Source organism: Erythrolamprus reginae, chromosome 3 (assembly GCF_031021105.1).
Source record: "Erythrolamprus reginae isolate rEryReg1 chromosome 3, rEryReg1.hap1, whole genome shotgun sequence".
Taxonomy (NCBI): Eukaryota; Metazoa; Chordata; class Lepidosauria; order Squamata; family Dipsadidae; genus Erythrolamprus; species Erythrolamprus reginae.
This window is the reverse complement of record NC_091952.1, coordinates 47,222,816-47,243,813: the sequence shown is the minus strand read 5'-3', so window position 1 is coordinate 47,243,813 and position 20,998 is coordinate 47,222,816. Positions and strand designations below refer to the sequence as shown.

The following is a 20,998-nucleotide window of genomic DNA, read 5'->3' as shown; positions in this document are numbered from 1 at the left end:
TTGCAGCTTGATTTTTAGATATTATTATTATTATTATTATTATTATTATTATTATTATTATTATTATTATTATTTATTAGATTTGTATGCCGTCCCTCTCCGAAGACTCGGGGCGGCTCACAACAACAATAAATACAGTAAACAATGATACAAATCCAATTAATAAAAGTAGAATTAAAACCCCTTAATATTAAAAACAACAGTCATTCCATTCTCAAGTGCTGTAGTCAGAAGAGAGGGGGGAGTGGGGAGGAGGGAGGACCTCCTCCTTGCAGGCTCTTTCATTGTTTCTCTCTGTGAAGAATGTTTTCCAAGCCCTAAGTCTTTGCAGAATTTCCAAGCCCTAAGTCTTTGCAGAATTTTTTTTCATTGCTCTACTTGCTCTGAATGTTTTTTTCCAGCCCTAACCAGGTGCTAACAATGTTCCCAGATCTTACTGGCTTGCAAGCTCTTTCATTGTTACTCTCTCCAAATAAGTTTTTTAAAAAAATAATGTGCTGAAGCTGACCAGACTAAGGACACTAGCCGGATGAATATCTGGTAGGCAGATTTTTCACCCTATTTTCCTTCCTAAAAACTAAGGTGCATCTTATATTCTGGTGCGTCTTATACTCTGAAAAATACGGTATTTAATCTAAAAGCTGCTCTTTCGACGCTTAATACAGGAAATCTCATGCTTCTCTTTTTCTCTAATTAAAACTATAATTATTAATAATGAAGTAAGAATGAGTTCATATGTTTTACAAACTGTATGTACACTGGATGTGCTTGCTTACTCATCCCTACATACTAAACCATAAATTAATCACATACATTAGGTTTGTGCAACATTTGAATACTTGGCTCTTTTCTGATTCAGTTTGTATGGTTGTGGGAATTCTTTTGGTTTTGTCTTGCTGTATTACGATACCTGAACCATGCCCCCATGGATTGTTCTACTAGCCATGGTGAAAACAAACTATGTTTAGTGGTGTGGTAGATACAGCCTATGATTTACATATGCTGAAAATAATAGGGTCTCGATTTAAAGAATTCAGTGTTGGAAAGGATACTTTAATTGATGGTAGAAAAAGAGAGTCAACGGAGCTAAGCATTTGTAATCTTTAGGACCTATAAGACTTCTTTGCTATTATTAACCTGCTAGACTGCTTGCATCGTAGAGCAGAAGGATTAGAAAGTAAGAAAAAACTGGAAGGCCTTAAGCATAAAACGTATCAGGAAAGACTTAATGAACTCAATCTGTATAGTCTGGAGGACAGAAGGAAAAAGGGGGACGTGATCGAAACATTTAAATATGTTAAAGGGTTAAATAAGGTTCAGGAGGGAAGTGTTAACACAAGAACAAGGGGACACAATCTGAAGTTAGTTAGGGGAAAGATCAAAAGCAACTTGAGAAAATATTATTTTACTGAAAGAGTAGTAGATCCTTGGAACAAACTTCCAGCAGATGTGGTTGGTAAATCCACAGTAACTGAGTTTAAACATGCCTGGGATAAACATAGATCCATTCTAAGATAAAATACAAAAAATAGTATAAGGGCAGACTAGATGGACCATGAGGACTTTTTCTGCTGTCAGTCTTCTATGTTTCTATGTTTTTTTATATATATACTGGTTTATACTAGTTTGCTGGCATAATATGTTGTGGGAGGCAGCAAGGAGCAGAGATTGAAAGGAACAGAATAGAATTCTTTATTGGCCAAGTGTGATTGGACACACAAGGAATTCGTCTTGGTGCAGATGCTCTCAGTGTACATTAAAAAAAGATAAGTTCATCAAGAATCATAAGGTACAACACTTAATGATAGTCCAGGTATATATAAGCAATCAAACCACAAACCAGAGTTCTTCTTCAATATGTGAGGGTTTGGCGGAGAAGCAACAGCCTTTCTCTCTCTGGAATTCCCAGTGGCTGAGAAAACCTCTCCATCGTCACCAGTTGTGTATAGGGATGGGAAACCTCTCCATCGTCACCAGTTGTGTATACACCAGTTGTGTATAGGGGCAGCTTAGCAGAATTGTGAAGATACTCTGACCTGGGAGATGGGGTGGGCCAGGACTGCTGTGGACCTTCAGGCCATTAAATAAATAGCCATTAGGACAGCAGAGGATCAAGGGTGGGCTCAGGCCTTGGTCTCCATCTGCCACTCTTGGTCACTCAGCTGCCATGTCAGCTGCAGAGGTTGCTTCCTTGTATGCCTCATCATAGGGTCAGGCCTGGAAGGAGTTGGCTTGAATGGCTTTTCTCTATATTTCAATAACAAACAAATTTAAAACTTTAAAAAAATAAAATTCCGCTCTAGGAAGCACTTTGTTTTCCCCTAGTGCAACTCATGTAACAGAAAGCAAATCTTTTCATTATTTTAAGTCTTCAGCTTCTTCGGTTTGTAATTGAAAACCAGTGAAATAATTTCAGAGATTGGATTAACAGACTGTGCTACGTTGCTGGGTAAACAAGGTGACTAAGCCATAGATCTGATTCAAAAGTCACATTTAATCGTTGTTTACTGAATAAGCTCAATTCATACTACACTGAGGCACAAGCCATAATTTATCACTCACAAGGGCTGGTTTCACGTAAGACATTAAGTGAAAACTAAATAAAACCCGTTTGGACTTAGTTCAAATTTGTACTCAGTCTATAACAATGATGGCGAACCTATGACCCATGTGCCACAGGTGTCACGTGGAGCCATATCTGAGGGCACGCGAGGTGTGAACCCATGTCAGCTCTAGTGTGCTGGCCAGCTGATTTCCCCCCTTCTTTTTGACCATTTTCACTCTCCTCAGGCTCAGAAACTTTCCTGAACCCCAGAGAGAGCAAAAAACAGCCCAACGGGTCTACCGGAAGTCTGGAGGCTTCAGTGAGGCCTGTATGTATGCACATGAGGGGGTTGTGCACATGTGTGTTGGGAAGCGTGAGGGTTGCGCGCATGCACAGGGGGAGGGTATTGCCTGGGTGTGAGCATGCTATCATGCACACACACACTTTTGTCATCTGAGCCAAAAAAGGTTCACCATCACTGGTCTAGAATATCTTTCCCTCTATCTATTGCCTTCCCATTGTGTTGGAACAATAAACCCTATTTACTGTTTTGCACAAGTCGTAGGCAGATTGGCTTCTCTTCTCACTTGAAAGAAGTTTGATTCCAAACCCTGTGAAATCTTTTCTCATCCTGTGACTTGGCAAATGTGTTGGGATTCATTCAGCCTGGGATTTCAATACATTTAATATACTACAGTACTGTGTTTTCCCGAAAATAAGACCTAAAACTGAAAATAAGCTCTAACATGTCTTTTGGAGCAAAAATTAATACAAGACCTGGTCTTATTTTCGATGAAACACAGTAGGCTGGGGAAGGCTGCTCTGTTACTAAAAAAGGAACCAGGTATGGTGCAACTTTCACCAGTTGCAAAGACTGAGTTTCTGTATAAATCTCCCAACAAGAGAACAAGGAGAAGTCTGAGACATGAGGTATGAGCGGGTTATTTGTGTCATTTTTTTCAAGATAAGGAATACAGTAATACCTCGTCTTACGAACTTAATTGGTTCCAGAAGTAGGTTCGTAAGGCAAAAAGTTCGTAAGACAAAACATTGTTTCCCATAGGAAACAATGTAAAAGCGATTAATGCGTGCAAAAAGAAAACAAAATCGCAAAATGGCGCTCTGCTGGGCGCTGCCGCCTGGCTGTCACCTTTTAAAACAGCCGGGGGGCTTCTCAGCGTTCTCCCAAACCCGAACTTTTCTGGTTCGGGTTTGGGAGGCCGCCGAGAAGCGCCGCCGCCTGGCTGTCACCTTCTAACACAGTTGGGGGGCTTCTCGGCGTTCTCCCGAACGCCGAACCCGGAAGTTCGGGTTCGGGTTCCGGAGGCCGCCGAGAAGCGCCCGGCTGTTTCAGAAGGTTACAGCCGGGCGGCGCTGCTCAGCGGAGCGCCGTTTTTGCGATCAGCAGTGGCGTTTTCGGCCGATCTGGAGCCTGGAACGGAGGTGGGGAATCCCAATAGGGAATTCCATGGATGGAGCTTTTACAATGGCACAGCTATTTTTTGCTCTCCCCAGCCTTCAGAGCCTTTCTAGGAGCCTGGGAAGAGCAAAAACAGCCTTCCCAACTTCCCCCTTGGAGGTCCTCCAGCTGCCAGAAATGGCCTGTTCTTCAAGTTGCAGTTGAACTGGAAATTCTGTGTGTGTGTGTGTGTGTGTGTGTGTTTTTCTCCCCCAGCTTCAGAGCCTTTCTAGGAGTCTGGTGAGGGCAAAAATGGCTTTCCCCTCCCAGATTTATTTATTTATTGGATTTGTATGCCGCCCCTCTCCGCAGACTCGCAGATGCCCTCCAAAGACCAGAAATGGCCCGTTTGTCAACTTCTTCAAGTTGGGAAACAGGCCATTTCTGGCTTCTGGAGGGCCTCGGCAGAGGAGGCATTTAAACTCTCCCCAGGCTCCTAGAAAGGCTCTGGAGATTGGGGAGAGCAAAAAAGGGGCCTTCCCCACCCCCTCTGGAGGCTGAAAACAGGCTGTTTCCCAACTCTAATGGGCCCAGAAGGACTGAAAATCGGCTCGCATGCCCACCGAGGATTGCCATTATGGGCCTAGAACAACCGTATCAGTGCTAGAGGGTTAACATTTACTACTGTATATTATAAGTGATATCTGGCTATACGTTCATCATGAACAGAATGCTGTTTCTAGAAAATTTCAGTTTCTGTGGAAACCATACTGCAGTCACCATAGCATTAATGCAGGGTATATGTTTATATACATTTTCTGTAAGCTATGTCTCTTGAAACATAGGGGTTTTTAGGACTGATATTTTGATACTTTCCCTCTCAATATTGGTGGATCCACCAACACGTATTGCTGAAAAGTCTGAATGCAAAACTCCAGTCAAAAAGGTGGGAAATTGATTCCAATATTATTTGGAAATGTCACTTAAAAATGTCATATAAGCTTTTATATATACATAAATTATTCATTTTCCCATTGGCAAAGCAGGTGCAGATTTGGCATATTCTGGCTCCAAAAGCAGATCTTTCTTTCTTTCTCTCTCCTTCTAAGACACCAAGCAGAATGGAGATGCCAATGTGGTTCTGTCAGATGAAGATCAGCCTCTTTCGTCACCCCAAGAGGAGAAACAACTCATGAGGGGCTCAAGTACCAGGGACAAAAACAAGAAAGCAGCCACCTGTTTTCTCCTGAGCACTGGAGATTTCTCTTGTGCTTCTGATGGTAGCATCCGGAAAGGTATGAAGGAGATTCCAAGATCTGTGTTGGGGAATGGAGGGAAATCTGTCAAATATTAAATAATGCATTTTTTTTTACACATTAACTTTAAAAAAAAATTTAAACTTTTATTGTTAAAAAAAGGATAATTCATATACAGTGATACCTCGTCTTACAAACGCCTCGTCATACAAACTTTTTGAGACACAAACCCAGGGTTTAAGATTTTTTTGCCTCTTCTTACAAACTATTTTCACCTTACAAACCCACCGCCGCCGCTGGGATGCCCCACCTCCAGACTTCCGTTGCCAGCGAAGCACCCATTTTTGCGCTGCTGGGATTCCCCTAAGACTCCCCACCATGGGAAACCCCACCTCCGGACTTCCGTGTTTTTGTGATGCTGCAACGGAAGTCCGAAGGTGGGGTTTCCCAGCAAGGGGAGCCTCAGTGAAATCGCAGCATCACAAAAACACAGAGGTCCGGAGGTGGGATTTCGAGAACTTTGGTGTTTTTGCGATGCTGTGATTTCACTGATGCTCCCTTGACTGGGACACCCCACATCCGGACTTCCACTGCCAGCGAAGCGCCCGTTTTTGCGATGCTGGGATTCCCCTGCTGGGATTCCCCTGCAGCATCGCAAAAACACAGAAATCCGGAGGTGGGGTTTCCCATGGAGGGGAGCCTCAGGGGAATCCCAGCAGCGCAAAAACGGGCGCTTCGGCTGGCAAAAGGGGTGAATTTTGGGCTTGCACGCATTAATCGCTTTTTCATTGATTCCTATGGGAAACATTGTTTCGTCTTACAAACTTTTCACCTTAAGGACCTCGTCCCAGAACCAATTAAGTTTGTAAGACAAGGTATCACTGTAATTGTATTTACAGATCCAATACAGTTTCATTTAGTATATCATAGTATATATCATAGTATATATTGATATATTTAGTTTTTGTTGCGGATCCATTCATGCCATTTTTGCCATATCTCTTTGGTTTCTTTAATTCTTACTCCTTTGATTGCATTTGTCATTTCATCCATTTCAGCGCATCTATAGACTTTTGCAATAATTAAATTTTTGTACGGGACTTGTTCTTTTTTCCACATTTGCGCTATTTAAATTCTGACTGCGGTAATTATATGTGTCATAATATAAAGCTTTTGCTTGGGATAATGTCGTTTCCAGATTCCTAAAAGCATACTTTCTGGTGAATTTTCAATTTCCTCTTCCACAATTTCTGTGAGCCACTTATGTGTAGTTTTCCATATACAGTACTTTGAATTTTAGAGCAGGACCACCACATATGAAAAAAGGTTCCCGGGTGTTTCTTACACTTCCAACAGGTATCTTTTATTGTAAAAAAGCAACTTGTATACTTTTTAACATTTAAAACTGAGCTTCTTTCCTTTTTTCCAGTGAAACAAAAAGAAAGTTTTTTTAAAAAACCAAAGCAAGGAACAAAATTACAGTAGAAAATGTAAATTTATTATTGCAATGTGCTCTACATGGGGCTACCCTTGAAAAGTGTTCGGAGACTGCAAATAGTCCAGAATGCAGCCGCAAGAGTGATCATGGCTTCCTATTAGTCTCCAGGCACAATTCAAGGTGTTGGTTATTACCTATAGGGCTCGGGGCCAGACTATTTACGGGACCGCCTCTTGCAGCATAACTCCCTGAGACCAATAAGAGCTCGCAGAGTTGGCTTCCTCCGGGTCCCGTCGACTAAGCAATGCAGGTTGGCGGGACCACGGGGGAGGGCCTTCTCTGTGGCTGCTCTTTGGAATCAGCTTCCACCCGATGTCCGTACCAACCCCACCCTGCTGGCCTTTTGGAAGGCCACGAAGACCTGGCTTTGTCAGCAGGACTGGGGGCCATAAATTTTACATCCTAGATGGCTGATTTTATGAATAGTGTGCATGTGTATAGCCGTGACTGTCTTTTATTCCTTATGGGGTTTTTCGTCTTATAACGTTTTAGTTTTAGAAATGTTCGACTTCTTTTATCTTTTGTATCTATTTTATTGTATTTTTATCATTGTTGTAAGCCGCCCTGAGTCCTTCGGGATTGGGCGGCATAGAAGTGAAGCAAACAAACAAACAAACAAACAAACAAACAAGTAAATTAATTAATTAATTAATTAATTAATTAATTAATTAATTCTTATCGGGGTGGGAGGGGGGAAGAGAGTTGGCTGATTCTCCATCAAGTGGAAGGGTTGAACTGTAATCATTAGGACAGAATTTATATACTTTTTTTCATTTTAAAATGTCATGTTAAACTTCAAAGATGTTTTATTAAACATGCCGAAAGGAGGAGAAGCCATGTTCTTTCAAAGTGCTCATTTAACCCACCGCAACATCTGAAACCCACCCCTTACTTACCCTGTCTATACCCCTCCCCCCATTTTTTTTTAGCTTTTTAAAAAAAAATTTAAACAAGATAAATACATAGAGATACAGTGTAATCTCCGAACCCAATATACAGAGAAAGAAGGAAAAAGCTAGATTCTATGCACTACCACACAGGGAGCCTAATGGATTTGGAGCAAGTTTTGCTATAGCTGACAAACAATGTCCATGCTAGCTATTTTTGAAAGTTAGCCTCTCTGCACTTTCTCAGTCTGGGATAAGAGTTATCGGTGGAGACCCAAGCTATATTTCTACAACCTGTCCTAAGCAACAGTAAACCTAAAAGCTATAGCTTTACCCACCTGTTTTGTTTTCCCCCTCGTTCTGCCGTCTGACTTCTTTCGGTTTAAACTAAATGGCAACCGCTCCAAACTAGACTGCAAAAGATATGACTTCAGCAATAGAGTTATCAACGCCTGGAATGCACTACCTGACTCTGTAGTTTCTACACCTAACTCCAAAACCTTTATCCTTAGACTATCTACAATTGACCTCTCCCCCTTTCTAAGAGGCCTGTAAGGGGCTTGAATAAGCGCACCATTGTGCCTACTGTCCCTGTCCTATTGTCTTCTATCGTTACTTTTTATCATTACTTATCTAATGTTTTATTTGTACAAATTGTTTGACAAAATAAATAAATAAATAAAATAAAGCCCAGCAAAGTGGAGGGAGGGAAAATAGTAGGTTTGGAAGATGGGATAATAGAGTAAAAACACTGCATTGTATGAACACAACATGGGAGAAAATTAATGATTGTTTAACAAAGCATTTTCTGATTAAAAATAAATCTGAAATTGCTTAATTAAGAAGCTTAATGTCTATGGAAATTCTCAGTTGTCCAGGTCATGGTTGTCCCAAAAGTGCTTTTTTCAAGAGGCAACTTCCTTGGGTTTTTTTGGAGATGTTTAGCTTCTCATCCATTCCCATTCTGGGTGAGAAATGATACATCTTCATGCAAAAAACAAGACAGTCTAGTTGCCTCTTGAAAAAAGAACCTTTGGGACAAAGAATCTTAATTTTCTTTTTCTTGAAACATACTGTAGTTTGATGGATCAGGTGTGAATAGCCTAACACCAAATGGTACGTGTATTTCTGTAAAATCCAGCTTAATTTTGGGGTCTGAGACAGATTTCCAGTCCCGAAACCAAGAAACTCTTTGCTGGTCAATATAGATATTATTGAGCTAAATGAATTGATGGCTTCCTGAGTTCTAGACCAAAGCTCCTTTTAATATTTGCAACATCTAGATATGAAGCTCACTCTGTACTGGTCCTTTTGGATTCACACAGCAGACAAAGGACACACATTATTATTATTATTATTATTATTATTATTATTATTATTATTATTATTATTTATTAGATTTGTATGCCACTCCTCTCCGTAGACTCAGGGCGGCTCACAACAGTGATCAAAACAATACATGGTAACAAATCTAATAATTAAAATCTTAAATAACAGTTTTACATTACAATAAAAAAACCAATAGATAAAATACATACACACAGTCATATCATGCAGAAAGTTAATAATTAGAATCTAAAATAACAATTGTACATTTAAAAATCTAAAAGCAAGGAACCCCAATATAAAAAACATACATGCAGTCATATCATGCACTAGAACTATATAGGCAGGGGGAGATGTCTCAGTTCCCACACGCTTGATGACAGAGGTGGGTTTTAAGGAGTTTATGAAAGGCAAGGAGGGTGGGGGCAGTCCTAATCTCTGGGGGGAGTTGATTCCAGAGGGTCGGAGCCACCACAGAGAAGGCTCTTTTCATAGGTCCCACCAGACGACATTGTTTAGTCGACGAAACCCGAAGAAGACCAACTCTGTGGGACACATGATATATGCAGTCATCACAGACAGCATGTCACAATGAAGATGTGCATGTCCTGGAAGAAACAATTTGTAAAGAAACTTTGTAGAATATATTAATAATCAGATGCGGGTGAGAGAACTTGCAATCAAGTCAGAGTGGAACACACCAAAAACATATCAGCTTCCATGCTTCAAGTAGCCCTCAGCTTAAAAGTGTTGCAAATAATCAGGTCAAACCTCTTGGAAGCTGCTTGGAAGAGAAATATATGAGCTGCTTGATTCTGTTTATTTCAGTGTTACTCTTTTCCCAAATTATCCCTAAAGACATTAGGCTTTTAAGAGATAAAGGCTTGTCCATCCCTACTTTAACAGGATCGGGTAATTTGGGACTAACCAATGAAAGAGTAAGAGGAGAGTGAGAGTGACAGATGGGGACAGGAGGTGAAAACTTACACTTTGGAAAGACTCTTTTATGGGCTTTGGCCATTTGCATAATTATCATTTCTAAAGGGCAGGTGAACAAACTATGAGAGTCATATGTAGTCAAATACACAATGATTGTGCTTGTTTGCATAAACTAATGTACAATATGAATTGCTCAAATTCATGCCTATGAATATAGAAGGATCTGATGTAAGTAAATATCAGATAAGAGCATATGGATAATCCTGGCTTCAAGCCACGGTAGGCTTCCTATTTTCATAGCTCTGTGGAATCATGGATTTCATCAGGTTCACATCCCAACTGTTGATAGCTGCCCACTCTCGTAGGTTTTAGCTATCATAAACTAAAGATAAATATGCGAGCAGACACGTATATTTACTTAAATGAGTAATTGATCATAAGGCTAGGTAGTTCATTCCACGTGCATCGGTTCCTATATTACTACTTGTAACTACGGGTAAGCTGTACATGCAGAATGCTGAACTTTTAAAACAGTTGGATATGAGAGAATAATAACTCGTCTTTCTGTGATACATCCAAACAAAAATACTAATGAAAAGATTCTTAGAAATACTAATGAAAAGACACATCATTATATCTTTCTCTTTCTTTAATAGACTTCTTTTCATGGTTAAAAACAGCAAAATTATGGGGAAAACATAGGAAGTTACTCAGCCTATGTTTGAGGCAGGACACTTACACAATAAAGGATCCATCTAAAAGCTCTAACGATGGCACAGATCTCTTTATGTATCGAGTCAGTTACTTGGCAACAAACAAATGCATTTTTATCCACTTAGAATGGCTTTAACTAGCATCTGTACATATTGCTGGGAAAGTTGCCTATCTAACTGGTGCTTTTGAAAACCAGCACAAAAATTATTAAAACAAACTCTTCATTAACCATGTACCATTTGTATGTCAGCATAGCTTGCTATGAGACCCCATTGCTTCTGGAGTTTCACGTTTGTTCGTTCTGAACATAAATTTCATTTAGAAACATACAATTTGGTGCAAAATGATGGTCTGCCAACACGACATCTATACAGTTTTTGCAGATTCTAGGTTAGTTATAGTTTGCTCTCATCTTTTTTGAAACAACCCATACTTTGGAAGTGGAAGGGAACTTGTGGTTATGCTGTATTACACATTTCCTACTATTGGTCATGGTATCTAGAAGTGCTGAGACTCTTCTATTTTCACAGCTTCTGGAATGTGCTGATTTCCATGGTTTGTACAGATGAAAAGATGCAGTTGGTTTTATATGAAATAAGCTATATTTCTAAGATTCTGTGAAAAGGGACAGCTGCCATTTCAAAAGCTTTATTCCATCCATTTGCTTTTTGCGTTGACAGGTTGCCTTATAAAACCTAACCCTGACATACAAATATAAAACTCAATAGGATGCTCGTGATGCCAGAGCACAAAATGTTCTATTTTGTTCCTCTGTTGCTCTTCTTGCCCACCTTACTATGCTGTGTACTGTTAGTTTGATCCAGGACAGACTTGGGAACAGACAAAGCAAGTCATATTTTCTCTTCTTATGTTATTGAACATTATACAGACTTGGTGACGTCTGCCAGCACTATTCACTCTTTTTCTTCTCCTCCTCAATCTTCTTTCCCTCTCTTGTCTTTCAGGGGATAACACCATGGGTCATGATATGACTCATCTGTCTTTAGGATGCAATCATTAAAGGGCTTCTTCTCCCTGAGAAACCGAAAGCCAGTATTTTCAAGAGCCTAAGCTGCATCAGGTTGTTATTAAAGTCAAGAAGCACACATAACATTTTCACCTTGAAGTTGTCATTGGGGAGAGACTTTCAATAATAATAATAATAATAATAATAATAATAATAATAATAATAATAATAATAATAATAATAGAAACATAGAAGTCTGATGGCAGAAAAAGACCTCATGGTCCATCTAGTCTGCCCTTATACTATTTTCTGTATTTTATCTTAGGATGGATATATGTTTATCCCAGGCATGTTTAAATTCAGTTACTGTGGATTTACCAACCACGTCTGCTGGAAGTTTGTTCCAAGGATCTACTACTCTTTCAGTAAAATAATATTTTCTCATGTTGCTTCTGATCTTTCCCCCAACTAATCTCAGATTGTGTCCCCTTGTTCTTGTGTTCACTTTCCTATTAAAAACACTTCCCTCCTGGACCTTATTTAACTCTTTAATATATTTAAATGTTTTGATCATGTCCCCCCTTTTCCTTCTGTCCTCCAGACTATACAGATTGAGTTTATTAAGTCTTTCCTAATACGTTTTATGCTTAAGACCTTCCACCATTCTTATAGCCCGTCTTTGGACCCATTCAATTTTGTCAATATCTCAATAATAATAATAATAATAATAATAATAATAATAATAATAATAATAATATATTGCCAAAGGATCTCAGTGGACATTTGAAAGCCATCGGAATTGACAAAATCTCCATCTGTCAATTGCAAAAGGCCGCTTTACTGGGATCAGCACACATAATTCGTCGCTACATCACACAGTCCTAGATGCTTGGGAAGTGCCCGACTGGTGATGAAATATGAAATCCAGCATAATGATCTCGTTTGCTGTGTTGTATTGACATAATATAATAATAACAATAATTGCATGAATCCCAGTGTCCAGTTAGGTCCCACAGAGTCGGCCTTCTCCAGGTTCCATCAACTAGACAATGTCGCTTGGTGGGACATAGGGGAAGAGCCTTCTCTGTGGCGGCCCCGGCCCTCTGGAATCAGCTCCCCCTGGAGATTCGCACTGCCCCCACCCTCCTTGCCTTCTGCAAGAATGTGAAAACCTCATGCCACCAGACTTGGGGTCACTGGACCCTAGCCTCTGGCCAAGTAATATGTGGTATGTTTGTGGTTTGAATCTGAATGAATGATTTTAATGTTTTAGCCTTTTAGAATGGTTTTAAATTTTTATATTAATTGGATTTGGATGTGTTATTGTATATTGTTTTTTATTGATGTGTTGTGAGCCACCCCTGAGTCCACGGAGAGGGGCGGCCTACAAGTCCAATAAATAAAAAATAAATGAGAAATGAATAAGTAAGAACAATTATAGAAACAACAACAATAATAATAATGGTTTCTAGGAGATCTGAATGGAGGGTCTCTAATATTCTGTTCTCTGCCTGTCCTATCCTGTTTTGAAGTTGATCTATTTACCTCAGATTCTAAAGCAGTGGCTCTCAAGCTGTGGGTGGGACCCCTTTGGGGGTCGAACGACTGTTTAACAGGGGTCACCTAAGACCATGAGAAAAGACAAATTTTCCATGGTGCTAGAAACTAAAGCTTCTATTCGGGCAACTTGGAACATATTTTTACAATCTGACCAATTAGGTGTTTACAGGGGGGGGGGTGTTTCCCTCTGACCTCCCTGCCAATCAGCTTAAAGCTCTGTTGGGAGAACTGGCGCTAGACTTAAGGTTGGGGGTCACCACAACATGAGGAACTGTATTAAGGGGTGGCGGCATTAGAAAGATTGAGAACCACTCTTCTAAAGCACGGGACAGATAAAAATGCAAGATTTTCACCACGTGTATAAGCCCCATGCTTTGATAGCTGTAAATGCATTCCTCTGCCTTGTACCGTGAGTAATACGCTGTTTAAATCCAGCAGGTTTGTGAGGCATTTGTTCCATAACGGTGTGTTTTGGCATTGTGCGATTTGACTAATTAAGTGTATTCATTTGCTTATTAAGCTTTCAATTCTCAGTAGGTAATGAGTCATGCAATAAATATGCTGAATGCCATGTACTTCATTCAGCTGAGGGAAATAATACGGTTTCAGATAATCGGTGCATCACTGTGGCGATAAGGCACTGATATGTATAGCTCCTATTTTCATTGGGGCATTTGAGAAGAAAATATCATTATTCGTAATGGGCCCAGCTACGGACTAGACGCAGTGTGAAATACCATGCGTCAGTTTTGCATTCTGGAAGCCACATAGCCTGCATTTCATTGCTTCGTCGGTTTTTGTGCGTATGCAAGTTCCTTCTGTGCAGGCTTTATGGAACTAAATTGGACTGAAAATAGCAACACTGTAGAATGAAAACATTTCCTTTGGTAGAACCACAGTGTATAAACATTTCTGCAAATATAAGGTTAAACATAACAAGTAGCCCAATTTAACACAAAGGGTAGATTCAGAGTCCTGTCTGTCTGAAAAGGTCAGTGAAATCTTTCTTTCGGCTTTAGATTCAGCCAGCCCAAAGGTTTGGCTTAATGAAGGTGCAGGAAACCCTGTTCAAAACAAGAGGATAATATCATTAACCATTAAGATAGAATTTTACCTCCTGGAGTCATCTTTGCAATGTCAATGCAAATAAAAGCAATAACTGGAGTATAGAATCTAATTGCCTTTGATTTATAATTCGGACATGTATTGAATATATCTTATTCAAAGAATGAGATTATAATTCTCAAAATTATAATTCAGCATTCCCTTATCAGTTTTTCCAGCCAAAGACTACTGTTTCCTTCCAAGCCTCTTTGCAAATGTGATTCTGCCAAAAAGACTAAAACCCCCCAAAAAATCAGGAGAATTATTAATTCATGTCTACAGTACTCAAAAGGAAAATACAGTCAGGTTAATGTAAGTATTATGCGACTGCAGCCACAGTATGCTAATAATGACTGGCTACAAAAGAGAACAGGGTTTTTCAGTGCCTTAACTACAATTATTCTTGACTCCTCAAAACAAAGCATACTTCTTGAAATTCCATTTATTAAACAGTCTGTCCACTTGTGCATGACGGTGCAAAGTGGTTTCAGATGGCAGCTGCCACAACATCCTTGATTTAGTTTTAGAACAGTTTGAGTGTTCATTCTTTCTCACCCAATTATATTTAAATAAAATTAAATGTATTTTCCTGTGACATAATTGTCTTTTGAAAATAAATGCTAAAAATTCCAAGTGATTTAACAAAAAAAACCTGTTATCTGCCATGCACATCTTTAGCTCAGAAACATTAAAAGCATCTAATGTAAAAGTAAAATAAAGATTAGCCACTAATCTAAAGGAGATCGTTCTACTTTGCCTAATTTTTGATACAGGTAGTCCTCAACAGTTGATCCCAAAGTTTCCATTGCTAAGCGAGACATTTGTTAAGAAAGTTGTGCCCCACTTGTGCAACCTTTCTCGTAACAGATATTTTTTTAAAAAAAAGATTGCAACCCAAGGTGAAATTCAGCATGTTCTGACAGGTTCTGGAGAACCAGTAGTGGAAATTCTAAGTAATTCGGAGAACCAGCAAATACCACCTCTGGCTGGTCCCGGAGTGGGTGGAAATGGAGATTTTGCAATATCCTTCCCCCAGGAGTGGGGTGGGGGGAATGGGAATTTTGCAGTATTCTTCCCCTTCCATGTCCACCAAACCACTAAGATAGATAAAGATTTTGAATTTTACCCCTGTTGCAACTGTTGTGTTAGTAACACAGCAAGTGTTAAGTGAATCTGGCTTTCCAATTAATTTTGTTTGTCTGAAGTTTGAAAAAGATGATCACAGGCAGGATCCTGTAACATTTATTTATTTATTTACTTACTTACTTACTTACTTACTTACTTACTTACTTACTTACTTACTTACTTACTTACTTATTTACTCACTCACTCACTCACTCACTCACTCACTCATTTGATTTGATTTGATTTGATTTGATTTGATTTTTATGCCGCCCTTCTCCTTAGACTCAGGGCGGCTTACAACATGTTAGCAATAGCACTTTTTAACAGAGCAAGGCTATTGCCCCCACAATCCGGGTCCTCATTTTACCCACCTCTGAAGGATGGAAGGCTGAGTCAACCTTGAGCCGGTGATGAGATTTGAACCACTGACCTACAGATCTACAGTCATCTTATAACACATGCCAAATGCCAAGCATCTGGATTTTAATGATATAACACTGGGATACAGATAGTTCTCAACTTAACAACAGTTCATTTAGTGACCAAAGTTACAACGACTTTAAGAAAGTGACTAATGACAGTTACGATCTTTGCAGCATCCCCATGATCACGTGATCAAAATTCAGATGCATGACAACTGGTTCATACTTATGACTATTGCTGTGTCTCAACTCCCAAAGCTATGCGATCCCTCTTTGGTGACTTTCTGACAAGCAGAGTCAATGGGGAAGCCAGATTCACTCAACAATCAGGTTATTAACTTACCAACTACAGTGATTCATTTAACAATTGAGTCAAGAAAGGTCATAAAATGGAGCAAAACTCACTTAACAACAGAAAGTTTGGGCTCAATTGTGCTCATAAATCAAGGACTACCTATACTGCAATGGCTGTAAGTGCAAAACCCCACCAATCATAAGTCCCTTTTTTCCAATGCCTTTTGTACCTTTGAATGGTCACTAAACAAATGGTTGTAAGTTGAAGGCTACCTGTATACAGTGCATATGATCAAAGGGATTGCTTGAATTGTTTCCTTGTTGATAATGTATAGAGACATTACAGGAATTCCTTAGGACCAGGAGTGAAATGCTCCCAGTTCATTCATGCCTGTGAGTTGTCGGAGAGCTGTTGCGAAGGGAGTGCGAGGCTCTGCCCACTGGCTCGGACACCACCATTTGGGTTTTGTGCATGCTCAGAGGGTAAAGGAACTCAAATGGCGGTCTCCAGGTAGGTGGGCAGAGTCTCGTGATCCCTTCCCAACTGGCTCTCCAACGACTCACAGGCATGAACAAACCGGGAACATTTCACCCGTGCTTAGGATACTTCCTGCTATTTCTGATTGAGGAAGTGTTATTTTAGGAACCCTGTTTGCTCACACTTTTCCTTTGTGCAGCTTCACTCAAATAATACCCAAACCAGTAGTGCCCTTTAGATCTTTATGTCTGACCAGGATAATATTATTTATTTGTTTGTTTGTTTGTTTGTTTGTTTGTTTATTCCAATACATAATTTTGTCCAACACATTGAAGAGAAAGATATGTAATAATATAAATTAAAAAAAGAATAGAAGAAAAGGTATAAAAGTATAGGTGAACATATTTGAAAGGAAGAAAAGATAAATGAGATAAGGAGAGACAATTGGACAGGGGACGGAAGGCACACTGGTGCACTTATGCACGCCCCTTACTGACCTCTAAGGAACCTGGAGAGGTCAATCATGGATAGTCTAAGGGAAAAATGTTGGGGGTTAGGGGTTGACACTACTGAGTCAGATAATGAGTTCCACGCTTCGACAACTCGGTTGCTGAAGTCATATTTTTTACAGTCAAGTTTGGAGCAGTTAATATTAAGTTTGAATCTGTTGCGTACTCTTGTGTTGTTGCAATTGAAGCTGAAGTAGTCATTGACAGGTAGAACGTTGCAGCATATGATCTTGTGGGCAATACTTAGATCGTGTTTTAGGCGATGTAGTTCTAAGCTTTCTAGACCTAGGATTGATAGTCTGCTTTCGTAGGGTATTCTGTTTCGAGTGGAGGAGTGAAGGGCTCTTCTGGTGAAGTATCTTTGGACATTTTCAAGGGTGTTGATGTCTGAGATGTGGTATGGGTTCCAGACAGATGAACTGTGTTCAAGGATGGGTCTGGCAAAAGTTTTGTAGGCTCTGGTGAGTAGTGTGAGATTCTGTGGGACAGAGAAAGTACAGTAGGTGCCACCTAGAAATCAAGGAGCTAACTCATATAATAGCTGAGACTTATGCCCAGTAAATTAAATATTGTAATGTTTTGCCTTTGTGGAATATCAAAGAGCAATTGAGGGAGGCAGGAGCAAAATTTTCTATCTTTCTCATTGATATGTAAAGATACATGTCTTTCCCCCAATTGGAAAAAAATAGTTTTGCAGAAGCTTAAAGTTGGATTCTGATTTGAAAGTTGCCATTTTTAATTTTACAACATTTTAGCCGGGGTATTGCAGATTTGTCATACATTATTTTATACATCTTTAGATCAACATTGATTCATAACAGGTTCCTTCAATGATCTGCATTTTTAATTGTCAGCTGTTAGAGAAAACAGGGAAAGCAGTTGACAGCTGCTCTTACATTAAAGTAATCCTATGATTATTGATCAATTGATTTTTATGCTGTCCAGGGAGCTTGTTTTGCAGCAATATCTCCCTCTTCTATTCAGACACTGCCCTTTGGTCTTAAGTCCTAGTTTACTAAATGCTCAGCTAATTTTTGCTTTGCAATCTTTGGTGATCTCTAAGTGTGGTTGTTTGGTTACCTAGCTAGGTAACACCATCAGTCCTAGTGAGTGTGAGGTTTGCTCTCATTTTATATATGGTAGTTTGACCTACCAGGTATTGTGGTTGGATCTGGCCCAGCTCCTGCCCCAAGGAATGTGGAGGTGGATGCAGGGGAAACATCAATATGTCATAGGCCTTTTTTATTGCCGACAGAGTCAGGTAGTGCAGTTTCCTCCGACGAAGAAGAAGGTGGGGGTGACTTGGAAGAGGGGGGCTTGGCACACAACCCAGGAAGCCAATCTCCATTATCTTCGGTCGATTCGGATGAGGAAGCATTAGACCCATGCATGTGCAGAATTATGCATAGACGAGACCAATTGAAGAAATATTACAGGAGATAAGAGAGGCCACCTGTGTTTGGGTGGGGCTCCAGTAATTAGAGCTGCTGATATAAATAGCAGTGTGTTGGCTTGGCCTTGTGGAAGATTATCTGATCGTTGTTCTTCAGGACCGTGCCTTGCTGTTTCTGGACTTTGTTGATTTTTCACGACTTGGAAACCAAAGCAGAGCAAAGTGTGTGTGTTTCACTTTGTGGAAGAAGAAGGGCTGTGACGTTCCTTCAAAGCTGCTAGCTAAGTATTTAAGGACTGGTTAAGGGGATTGTACAGACTACCAGGTTGTTTTGGGACAAGTGCTCTTTGCAATACAAAAAGGGTGCTTTGTTTCTTTTGAATTTTTGTGATAAAGAACATTGTTTTTGAACTTTCAAGTGTGTGTGTGTCTGAAATTTGTACCCTTGAATTTTTGGGAGACTCATACCATAGAGCCTGGCAGAACACCAGGTGTAGGTTTTTTGTTCTTTGGCAGTTATTATCAGAAACTGTAAAGGAGAAGACCACACACTCCACCAATTCTAGCACTGCATATAAACAGGAAGCAAATCCACAGATGCTAGCACTCGATGTTACCTAGTTGGATAATGAAACATCTGTAAACAACCATAAAATTTAGAAAGCACCAGAGACTCCATTGTTCAATTTTGGGGTAAGATACTTTCTTTCATTGGGAGCTTTGCTTTTGTAGGCTGGCTCAGATAGGCAGGATGTAAGGCAAAGGAAGATTTATGAATGATTGGATAGCTACTACACCTAAGTAGTGGTGGTTTAATGGCCAGCAGCTGTGTAGATTTGGGCTTTTACTATTCCTTGATTGGTATCAAGTGATTTGCACAGAATTGTTTCTTATACTATTTGAAAGCAGGTTTCTCATCTTCCAATAGGTAAGTAGCAATTACCTATTTTTATAGCATTCAACAATGAAAGAGAGGGTATGCACATGCTCTTAAGACCTGAATTGAATTCAGCAGCAGTCATCTTACTCATTTCTGATTAGACAGCTGTGGCCTTTTCTAAGACAGGAAGTTTAATCAAATTATCCCAGTGAGATTTCGCCATTCCATGTATATGTTTTACAGACAATTTCCTCATACTTATGCAGGAAGCTTGTAAGGAAGCCAGTAAAACACACACACACACACACACACACACACACACACACAAGAATTTTGTTGTGCTAAATGATTTGCCAATCTTTTAAAAAGCAACCTGGATTGTGGGTGGAAGAGGGGTGCATGATGGTGGGTGGGGGAATAATTAGGCTCCAGATTTATTTTAATTTAATTAATTTATATGCTGCCCAATCCCGTGGGACTCAGGGCGAATAACAACAATAAAATAATACAATAATAAGTCAAATATAAAACAGTAAAAAACAGTAAAACCACAAACTAATCCATAAAACCCCCTAAATTAAAGCTATATAATCATACATACATATGTACTAAACAAATTGCAATTCGGCCGTGACTAGTGTTAACTCTCACAGCCCCCAGGCCTGCCAGCAAAGCCAGGTCTTCAAGGCCTTTCAGAATATATATTTTATAGATCATAGATATATTTTACTATGAGTATCTCCTCTATAACATCCATCATGTATTTTACTATGTGTACATATATATATATATATATTTTCGTAGTTTTTCACGGGTACAGGTATGATGGTCTTGGTATATTCGGGTTTCTTCCCGTGTAGGATTTAGAAATTTCTGGGGACGTTTCGACAAGGTCCCACTCGTCATCTTCAGACTGGTGCTTCTGTCCTTGTTCTAGGGCGAACACAGCGAGACCTGAGCTTATATAGAGGGAAGGCAGCTCAGGTCTCGCTGTGTTCACCCTAGAACAAGGACAGAAGCACCAGTCTGAAGATGACGAGTGGGACCTCGTCGAAACGTCGCCAGAAATTTCTAAATCCTACACAGGAAGAAACCCGAATATACCAACACCGTCATATATATATATTTTTCCACTAAAACTCTTATTGTGTATTGGACAACTGGGAGCAGTACAGTACAGTACTGTACAGACATTGTGAGGGGCGGGGGATAGTTGGTTCCAGATCGGTAAACATAGGTTGACAGAGGTTGTTCCTTCCTTGGAATCAGGCACTAGGCAGAAGTTGGGTGTGAATCTGATCTCTGCTTAAAGCCAGGATGAGTGTTTACCCTTCTGACATTAAGAAACTTTAGTGCACCAAGTATTTTTAATCAGCAAGGACAATATTGTTTGAGCCAGTGTTTATTAGAAGTGACATGTAGCCCCACTATGCAATTTTTAGACTTGGCATTATGCAACTTAGTGTACAAAGCATGACTAATATCCCTGCTGCTTTGAGAACAAAAACTAGAATTAGGGAGTAAGACACCAGAAAGCTTAGCAGAAGCTTTTCAATAGTGCTAAGACCAGCCCTGATAAGTGAAGAGAGAGCACTATTAGATATTAATCAAATGGATTCTGCTAACTCTTAGAAGTACTCTTTGAATTGTTATAAGAAAAAAAATGTTGGAAATCCAAAGCTCTTGAATCCAAAGCTCTTGA

General features: G+C 39.7%; 1 protein-coding gene across 2 annotated transcripts in view; it reads left to right on the top strand.

Annotated features, from left to right (window-relative positions):
• The window catches only part of KCNC4 (potassium voltage-gated channel subfamily C member 4), a 51,661-nt gene that overhangs the window by 16,560 nt on the left and 14,103 nt on the right, over window positions 1–20,998 (top strand). The window contains exon 3 of one of the 2 annotated variants that reach the window (XM_070745100.1): window positions 5,054–5,239. The exons of the other annotated variant lie outside the window; for it this stretch is intronic. Within the exon in view, the coding sequence (XP_070601201.1) occupies window positions 5,054–5,239 (186 nt within the window). The remainder of the gene's footprint in view (window positions 1–5,053; window positions 5,240–20,998) is intronic. 2 annotated transcript variants of the gene reach the window in all.